This window comes from Amaranthus tricolor, chromosome 4 (genome assembly GCF_026212465.1).
Source record: "Amaranthus tricolor cultivar Red isolate AtriRed21 chromosome 4, ASM2621246v1, whole genome shotgun sequence".
NCBI lineage: Eukaryota > Viridiplantae > Streptophyta > Magnoliopsida > Caryophyllales > Amaranthaceae > Amaranthus > Amaranthus tricolor.
The window spans coordinates 12,237,848-12,248,642 of record NC_080050.1 but is presented as its reverse complement, the minus strand read 5'-3'; the positions used below and the strand labels follow the sequence as shown (position 1 = coordinate 12,248,642).

General features: G+C 30.3%; 1 protein-coding gene across 1 annotated transcript; it reads right to left on the bottom strand.

The window, feature by feature from the left end:
• Positions 1-529: 529 nt before the first annotated feature.
• On the bottom strand, positions 530-2,121 carry LOC130809945 (AT-hook motif nuclear-localized protein 22-like). The gene has a single exon (XM_057675820.1). It carries the CDS (start codon positions 1,672-1,674, stop codon positions 763-765), a length of 912 nt encoding a protein of 303 aa, XP_057531803.1. The 5' UTR covers positions 1,675-2,121; the 3' UTR covers positions 530-762.
• Positions 2,122-10,795: the final 8,674 nt, after the last annotated feature.

The window sequence follows — 10,795 nt, the reverse complement described above, 5'->3', positions numbered from 1 at the left end:
TAATAACAATATTTCTCCCTTATATTGTATGTAAGAGTACTTTTTTTTAAAAAAAAATAAACTTATTAAAAAAAACTTAGGATTATAGAAATATTAGTAATTAAATTGGAGCGTTTTTTGTTTTCACTTCAGAAAAATTAAGGATCAATAAATATTTAAGATATACTTGTATATAAATATACTAATCAAACAGTATAATGGTACAGATAAAGCGTTATTAAGGCATAAATATCCACTTAGCAAAGCCCATATTATATGGAGGTTTGTTTCAGTTTGGTATGTTTCAGATTGGATGATTGACCACTTTCAGAACAACAAGTATATAATACGGGAAGGAAGCTAGGAAACTTCTATCATAACATACCTTTAGTTGAACTTGAAGAAAATCATGGTTTTATGATCCATGAACGAGTTTGTATGTTTAATTTATTTGATCAGTAGCGTAATAAATTAATTAACTAAATACTATTTATCGAAAAAAAAAAGATCAAGAATTAATATATATCCACAGTAAATAAGATCAAGAATTTGGATAAAATTATCTATATAAAAAAAGTATAAATATTAAATGACATAATCGAATAGACTAAGAAAGCCGGCCATAAACTGAGAGAATAAATTAAACTTTGTTTCTGTGTACTTTAAATTCTTAGTAAAACTTTATAAAGTTTGCATCGTCTAAACAACCAACAAAGAAAAGAGAACATTCATTTATAAATCCAACAAAGGATCGAGTAAATTGTAACAACAATTTTATAATTTTTAATAAGGTGGTCTATTAGGATTACCCCAAAAAGCTTCAGGTTGCAAAGAATTCAACAAATTTGGAGACAAGCCACTATGCAATAATCCTCCTCCATTTCCGCCGCCATTATTACTTGGATCACTCATAACTTGTCCCCCTAATCCTCCAGATGGTGAAGATTCTATGCCACCTCCCCCCGGCAACATAACCCCAGCTCCGTCTTCCTCTTCAAGAGGCAATCTTTCATAGGCGGCGTTTCCAAAAGATGCCGCCATGACCACTATTGGCCCTGATGCTAGTAGTGGCCCCACAACCCCACCCCCAACTACCTGGCCCTGCCCTCCAGCTAAATAAATAGTTAGACCTGAAGCAGTAGGTGGGGCCGGCGGAGGTAGAAAAGACCCAGAAAGAGAAAGAATCTCAAACCTCCCATGTAGCGTTACAACCGCCCCCGGAGCTCCAGGCTGGCGAAGTGTAACATTAAGAACGGTCCCGGTCCCACTTAAGATACAAACCCCTCTTTGCCTACGACGGGCAAAATTAGTAATAGTATCCATGATATCACAGCCATTAGCTAGTTCCATAACATGAGATCTAAGGGCATTAGCACTATCCCTTGTGATTATAATGGGTGGTTTTGGTTTATTCTTTGATCCAGCGGGTCTTCCTCTTGGGCGTCTATGGATCTCACTATCTCCCCCATGATCTCCACCTTCATCTTTGCTTTCGGCTGCTCCGGACTCATCTCTTTCCCTTTTAAGATTTGATTTGAGGTCACTGCTACTCCCACTTTGTTCAGCTTCTGAGCTTTGATGATGATGCTGTTGTTGTTGTTGCTGTTGTTGAAAATGATGAAATTGATGATGAAGATTATTATTACTATGAAATGGAGGTGGAAGTGGTCTTCCATGAGCTGTAACTTGATCCATTTTCAACCTTTAAATTTAAAGCTTAATAACCCTAGCTAGCTAATTAAAAGAAAGAAATTTAATCATGATGATAAGACTATAGTTTATTTTCAAGGATGAAAAATTAGTTCAAATCTTGTTTGGATTTAGAATGAAAGAGGTGATGAATCATTTTAGAATAACTTAATAACTCCATGCTCTTTTTTGTAAGCTTAGACTTTTCCTTTTATTGGGTTGGATTATTTGGTTTTGTTGATTTGTAAGCTAAGCTCATGTAAATTTTGCTATCTAAAAATCTGAAGTTTTAGGTTGACTGTTGAGTGATTGTATAGGTGATTTTAATGGTGTTGGTAAGGATTTGGGAAAAGAGAGGGAAGGAATATTAGGAAGTTGAAGATTGGGTTTGAGAGCAAAGATGTTTGCTAATATTTGTTGGGGGTAAGAAAAGGGAAGAAAATTGACAGAATTGGGTTAGGGTTAGGTTTTAAAGGGATATATTTTGTTTTTTATTTTTATCATCAGTTCATTACTCCTTCGTTTTCTATTGTTCTTTCCTTTTAGAATATTCCATCTTTATAAAAGAGAAATTTGATTAATGTTTTTAACACATATTTAGAAGATAAAACATATTCATGTGAGATCTTGTTAGATTTATCATCATGTACTTCCTACGTTCTAATTTACTTGCAACGTTTGATTTTTTACGCAATCTAATGCACTAATTTAATTTTTAATATCTTTAATTATGTATAATAATAAATTATAAAAATTTGATATTAATAATCTTTGCAATGAGATGAATTAAACAAGATCTCACTTAACTGTATTTTAACCTATAGATAAAAAACTAATCACAAATTAAGAGTGATATATGAATAGTACTATTTTGTCTAATGTTGCAACTAATTTGGAAGGGAGGAATTATACTTTTTTACTATGTATTTTTTATAATTTTTTATTAAGTGTGTTTAGAGATATTGAGATTTAAAATTTACTTTGAAAACTGTGTAAAAATTAAACAGAAAAAAAAATAGATTGAGTATTTATTTTTTTAATTATTTATTTATGTGAAAGTGTTAGGGGTGGTTAGATTATGGGTTTTAGGATTTTGTGCAAGTGAGAGGGAGAAAAGCAGCATGCGCATGGGTAATGTGTGAATGGATCGGAAGGAATTATTAAATAATGGTACAAGATTAATATTATTATATATACTTCATTATTTATTGTTTCTGTAGATTATATGATTATTTTTTCAAGTTAGTTATTTATATTAAAAACGTATATTTATTTCGTCAAATTTATGTAATTTAAACAAAGTTTTTGCCATTTCTAATTTTTTACGTTCCATTTGGTTAGTTATACTAAATGTTGGTAATAAAAATGATTTATAGTGTAAAATTTTATTAAAAGTTTCATTTGATTCCCATGGTAATGAAACTTTGATTACAAAAATTTTTTTGTTTACAAATTTTCATTACCACCAAATCCTATGGTGGTAATACATCGGAATGAAATTTATGAAGAAAATGAGATGATTGTAGTTGGACAAGCATGGCCAGCAAGGCAGCAAGAGATTTTTCAATCAAAATTACACTAGTTTCATTCTCATTACCACCATTTAATACCACCTACCAAAAGTGCCATTAAGGTTTTACAACCATAATTAGCTAGTTATTAACAAGGTGAGTTGATGATGATAAGAGTAATAATGCGGAATATAGATTGTTTGGGGTTTTGAATACTTGATTTGTATTGAATATTAATGAAAGGTAGTACCTCTATTTATAGATGTAATTAGGACATAATAAGGAAATAGCAATAGAATCTTAACCCTAAACCTAAATAATATAGAAAAATATCAATAATAGAATAACTTTAATTTCCTTAATATTAGAAAAGATGATCTAATATATTTTATTTTCCTACGCTTCCTCTCAAGTTAGGTCTCGGGATCACCGAAATCGAATTTGCACAATTCTTTGAATTCAATCACCTTTAACAGAAAGTCGCTAGTTGATCTTTTGATTTCACAAAGCAAAATTTAATAATCTCTTACGCAAATTTTCCATAATTGATTTTCAATTTTTCGGGTTTAGATTAAAAGTAAAGAAACTGTAATATCCGTTTTTTTATAATATAGTAATAATAAATCAAAAAAAAAAAACAAATTTCAGAAAAAAAAATTTTATAAAGAAAAAAAAAATTAACTTCCCATTAACAAATAACTTCCCACATCTCCCTCTAAATCTTATAACTAACCTCGATTACCCACTATAAATTAAACCATTCACCCTTAATTCATTCACATTATTACTCACACTCTCTTTTTCTCCTACAAACTACTTCCTCCATCTTCCAATTGCTTAAAATTTAATCAAGAAAAGGCAAGATTTTGATAGTAAAGACAGCGAATTCGTAGACAGAGATTATTAGGAGCGTACGTTGTCTACGATCGCGTGACAAGGTAATTCTCAATGTCCATCTAATTAGGACTATCCCATTAATATTATGTGTTAAGTGATAATTAATGTGTTTAAATAAAATGCATGATTTTATATGACATTATTTTGTATGATATTATGTTTTATATATTCTCAAATTATATCTACTATTATTTTAAAAAAAATGTCTCATTTTCTCTTCTTCATGGCCAAAATTTAGAGGAAGTTTTAAGAGAAATTTTTTTTTTTAATAAAATACATGTTTTATAATAATCTTAGTTTATAGGAAGATATCATGTAAAAATATTTTACATGAACAAATTTTAAACATACCTTGTGACATAAAGAATTTGACATAACTTATTTTATATTTGTAGAATTCTTCAAATTTGATGTCGATTGAAAACTCTTAGATGGTAGATTATTTTTATGAAGATTTGATTTTATGAATAAAAATTTTCAAACTATAGCATGCTTCTAGGAAGGACTATAAGAAAAAGGGTTGGGGTTTTCTAGCAGAGTGGGGAATGTGGGGGTGATTTTGTTTTGTTCTATATCTTTGATCTTGTGTTGGAAGATTTACGGAAATGTAGTATAAAGTTTTGAGTACAATTTATTGTACATGGTACTAGTTAAAGTGACATGTTGTATGATTGACAATCACTTGTACAAGTGCATAAAATATTTATGGGAAATAACATATAGTAACTCTGAACTTTTGACTTTTTTATGTGGTAGATAAATATTTTTTTTCTTAATATTTATTAAGGAAATTCCAAATGTTAGTATCAAAGTTTCATAAAATGTCAGTGGTAGCACTTTTAAAAGATTTTTCTTTATAGTACCATCCAGTTTATGTCTTATCTAACTGTCGTAGCATTTTCGTTAAATTCTTATAAAAGTATATTTAGTTCACCATTTTGACGTTTTCACTCTTATTAAGCATTGGTTGTTGTCTTAATAATTTTCCTTAAACCATTTTTATGCTCTTAAATGTTTAATTTACAATTTTGATGTTTAATTCACTATTTAATTCATCAAAGCTCTTAAATGTAATAATTTTGTTTTCATTCAAATTGTTGTCTTTATAATTTACATTAGTTAAGTACATATGTATTAGTGCTTAAAATGCAACTTTAAACTTTATAATCCTTGTTAAGTATATTAAGTGAACATTATGGCTTATGTAATACTCCCTCCGAACCAATTTAAATGTCTCATTTGTTTGGGCATGGTTATTAAGGATGGTGTGGGGTCCATTAAAAAAGGTAAATAGTAAAGGGTAAGTAGTAAAAGGTAGTTGGGTAAGTAAGGTATATGGAGGTATATTCGTAATTACTTGTGTGAACTAAGGATATTTAGGTATAAAAAGATTGACAAAAATTGAAATGGAACAATTAAAAAGATTTTATCAAATAAGGAAATGAGACAACTAAATTGGTTCGAAGGGAGTAGTTGTTAAGGCACCTTTTGTCAAAAATGCCAAGAATTTAATTGAAAACAAAATTATTACTCCCCCCACACCAATATAATTGTCACATTTCTTTATTTGGCAAAACCATATCAATTGTCACATTTTTATTTTTGTCAATTTTTTTTACCTAAATATCCTTAGTTTACACAAGTAATTACGAATATACTTCCATATACCTTACTTACCCAACTATTCTTCACTATTTACTCTTCACTAATTATCCTTCACTAATTACCCAACTACCACCTTTTTAATGGACCCCACACCACTCTTAATATCCGTGCCCAAGCAAATGAGACATTTATATTGTTGTGGAGGGAGTATAACATTTAAGAACGTTGATGAATCAAACGGTGAATTAAACGTCAAAATGGTTTGAGAGCATAAAAATGGTTTAAGGCATATCATAAAGACAACAAACAACACTTAATAAGGGTAGAAACGTCACAATGTTGAATTAAACGAAAATCAACAAGAATTAAACGGAAAATGCTACGGAAATTAGATAAGATATAAACTTGATGCTATCATGTGGAAAAATCTTATAAAAGTGCTACTATTGACATTTCATAAAAATTCAACGCTATCATGTGAAATTTTCCAATTTATTATAATCTCATCATGGAAAATGAGTAATTGCATGTACTTGATACTTTGTAGAATTGTTGCTCAATTTTTAGTATTTCCTCCAAAGTTTAATTGAATCCTTATAACTTGTAACTAACTTATAAGTTATTAAGTTTATGATCTTTGTAGCAATTCTTCTAATTGCTACCATTAATAATCTTAAAAAACTTTAAACGCCAAATTTATAATTAGAATTAATGGGATTAAAATCTAAATTATTTCAACGGATTCAGAGCAATAGATGCATATTTTGAAAATAAGTTTGTAAAAAAGTTTATTTTGAGAATGTTTATTAAAAAAAACGCTTACTTTAATCAAATTGACATCTAAGCTAGTTGGGGGGGCGGATTTAGGGGGGTGTTCGGGTAGGCCGGTGACAGCACATATATTTCACAGAAAATTGGTAATATAAGATTGAAGAGATGAAAAGCCATTGATGTCGTAGTTGTGTGCTGCGTGAATTGCTGAAGAATGAAGAAGAAGATGTGGTCAGGGGCTCTTCTGTTATTCATGAAGTAGTTTGAGAGCGAGATAGGTTATAGGAATTAGGAGTAATGTTATTTATTAGTTTAGGAGATATGAGTTGGGCTTTAGTTTTAGCTAACTATGAAAAATTATTTAGGCTTTTGTGTAAGCTAAAACAATTTAGATTTCTTATTCTATAATTTTTTTTCATAATAATCATTCATTCCACAATCATTAAACTTATTTTCTTCTAAATAAAATTCAACAACTTTTATTTAGTATTATTTTACAGTCAGATATGTTTAAAGTGACTAGTTTAAACAATTAAAATGAATTTTTTAATTTTAAAAGTGTCAATTTTATCATCTAAAGTATTTTTTTTTTGTTGTTCCTCTAAAATATATCCTTACTCTTAGTATGTTTTTTAGTTGTTCAATATAACATTAATTTTCAAAAAAAGATTTTGATTAAGTTCATTGTTTGGTATTTTAGTTAGTATTTGTATCAATTTTATTTTGATTAACTTAAAACTTAGGAGAAGTAGTTTTATTTAAATTGATTATTTCAATATTTAATTTTTGTTAAATGCTATATTTTTTATTAAACTTGTAACATCACTTATTTATTTTCTGGATCCGCCAATGGGTGGGACAAAGGTAACATTGGATTGACAACGTCAATTTCTTTGTGATGCTTTATTATTGATTAATTTTGCATAAGTATATATTCTTAAATTAGGCTTTCTAGTATAATTGAAGACTCTGATCATCAAATCTAGGTAAAATTAGATGTTCCGGTCTTAAGGTATACTAAATGCTCGAAATCACTTGGATCATCTTTGAAAGAATTTCTGTTATGCAAGTTCCCTATATTCCCAAGCCTTAAAACTATTCTTATCAAACAATTTGTTAATATAGCATTTATTCTTTTGTTAGTTTAATGCAAAAAATATATAGAGACTATAAGCATTTTTAAATTATTAAAATGACGATGAATAAGATTTAATTATGTCTAAAATTTATCATAGAATAAAAAGAAAAATTGATTCTAAAAGTCTAACTTTTAGCCTATCTGTAGATAAAGGGCTAACCTTTAATTTATTTTACAAGGGACAAATGTTTACGTCTTATTTGCAAACAAAGGGCTTTTTGACCGGCAACCGGGTGACCATTTGATACTTTTACCTACCCAGTTATAGGTGTCACTTTATCATTGTTATGAAAAAGTAAATTCAATTACTTTTCATTTCAACATCTCACATGTAACTTACCTTCTTCAACCCAAAATATTTTGTAATCGTCTTCTTCAATCCTTTAATAGCAGTTCATCGATTTAGGGTTTGACATTTGATTGAGAAGGTTGATTATGTGGTTTTGCAAAGTTTTTTTCGAAAACATCTTATAGTACACAAATATTTCTTTTTAATTTCTCAATTAAGCCTTGCAATGTTTCTTTAGAGGTACAAATTTTGCTTAGAAACTAGGCTTTCTTCAATTTATGCTCAAATGTTAATTTTATACATATGTAATTTTGAACTTTTTGGATTTTATATCGATTTATAAACACAATAGAGCTTAATGTGTCTATTAGAATTTGGTATTGGGGTAGATTTATGAAATCCGAAGGTTCTATTATGTATGATGGAGGTTTTAGTAGAACATTTGCGGTGGGTTTCGATTATTTTTCCATGAATTACTTAATGAACTTAACTATTAGATGCAATGGAGATAGAGAGATAGAATAGCTTTTTTACCTACTTTTACGTTTTAATTTGAAGGATAAATTAAAGAAGATAAATATGGAGAATGATATATGTTGTCTATTTTTATGTGCAGCAATTCAAAATAAAGCAGTGGATGTGATCTATCTAAACTTGTGACATCCCTAACTAGGGATGACAATGGATACGGAATCCGACCCGGATCCGTGGATCCGTATCCGTTTTCACGGATCTGGGTCCTAAAAATATAGACTCGTCGGGTCCGGGTCGATCCGGATCCTGTTAAATTTCACATGTCCGGATCCGGATCTGCGAAAAATACCCATACCCGGACCCGCGAATCTAGAGGACCCGTTTTTTTTAATTTTTTTTTATATCAGCAGCCTAACTGCCTAAGTAACCCTAGCCCTGTTTTTGACTTTTGAATACCCACCTCCCCACTCCCAGTAGCCCGTCTCCCTCCCAATTCCCAAACTCCCATCTCCCTCCCAGGCTCCCACTCTCGCAGTCTCGCTCTCTCTGTCTCTCATACTCACAGTCGCAGGCTCGCAGCACGGCATTCCCTCGCTCCCAGACTCCCTCCCTTAGTCCCTCTGCCTCGAGTACTCCTCCCACTCTCCCAGTCTCGCACCGGCAGTCCAGCACCATCACAGGAGGTAATGAACTTATAAACCCTAATTTTTTTTTCGTACACTAATTTTGATTTATGTTGAGTAGTTATTTATTTATTTGAGTTTAGTGGTTGATTTATGTTGATTTATTTGAATTTAGTGGTTGATTTATGTTGATTTATTTGAGTTTAAGGGTTGATTTATGTTGATTTATTTGAGTTTAATGGTTGATTTATGTTGAGTTCAATGGTAATTTTTGATTTATTTGGAGTGGTTTTTTGTTTATTTGAGTTTAATGGTTGATTTATGTTGATGTATTTGAGTTTAGTGATTTATGACTAGTAAATTTATCACTTGTCAGCTGTCCCATTCTTCTTTCTCTCAAGACTTGAACAATCTGCTTATGAAAAACCCGTGTAGGATCAGCTTAGCTCCAGCATTTGAAGCTTTTTTCAAACTTTAAAGTTTTTACTACACCAAATAAACACATTTAATCAGCTTCTGGACATGAATGAAATGTACATTTTTGCTTGATTTTTGGTATTTATGATATTTTTTTGAAATTCAAGTTGCTTAGTATTAGTACTCTTGCTTCTTAGGTTCTTTGATGATTGTATATAAGATACTTTTCGGTTGCTGTTAGTGGATTGATTTCCTTTTTACTTGATCTCTAATCAGGGGCAGAGGGAAGTTATTTAATGCCCCACATAAATTTTAGAATTTTCCAAAAAAGTATACTACAATCATTTTGGCCCAAAACCTTTTGTTTTTCAATATTAGCCTAAATTTTAATTTTAATTATTTAATTTTGTCTATAATTAACAAAATAAGAAATCACATACTATAACTATTAAATAAATGAAAACCATATCTATTGACAGCATAAACAAATAAGAGAATAGGGAAAAGGCCACGACGTTGTCTTTGAATTTTCATTGAAGGCGTTGGACTATTCCGAGAAGACTAATTTAGAGATGGCTTAATACTTTTTTTTTGGTATCATTTGAATGTACTGAATTTTTTATATAATAATTTTATTTGTACAACATTGACTTTGAAATTGACTTTTTTGAATACACTTAATATAAGTTGTATAATGTTTTTTATGGTGATTCATTGTGAAATTATATATATTGTTAACATTAGTCTATAAATATCGCTGTATTGCAATCTAAACATATTTAAAAAAATAATAATAAAAATAAAAACTGGACCCGAATCCGGTACTGGATCCGCAGTATCCGCAGATCCGGATCTTGGTCCTTCAAAACTGGACCCGCAGATCCGAGTCCGGATCTGGATCCTGTTCTTAAAAACGGATCCGGATCCGAGTCCATCTGGACCCGATCCAGATCCGACCCGTTGCCATCGCTATCCCTAACCATCTATAAACTCTAAGAAAGGTAAAGAGAGAAAAAGAAAGACAAGGAAAGAGAAAGACGAAATAAAGTAGAGTGAAAGAAGTTAATTGAAGAGAAACTGGTTATTATAGTTGCCACTTATCTGAAAGCTTTTTTTTTGCAAATAGGATGTAAAGATTAATCTTTTGTAAAATAAATTAAAGACTAACCCTTTATTTGCAGACGAGTTAAAGGCTAGTCTTTTAGACGCAATTGTTCTAATAAATTAAACTAAAATGGAAAATAAAAACAACTTTAACAAATGAAGGAACTACTAAACTTTTCAATTATCCTTCTCTTCTAACTTTGGTAGCAAGTATGCAAGGCCGGCTAGCCAAGGATCAAACATGATTGTAAAAATTCGCCATATTTCATACTCTCCATTTCATATATTTTGTATTTGG

Excerpts from the sequence above, each read along its gene's own strand:
- LOC130809945 (XM_057675820.1), bottom strand. The coding sequence starts at position 1,674 with ATGGATCAAGTTACAGCTCATGGAAGACCACTTCCACCTCCATTTCAT.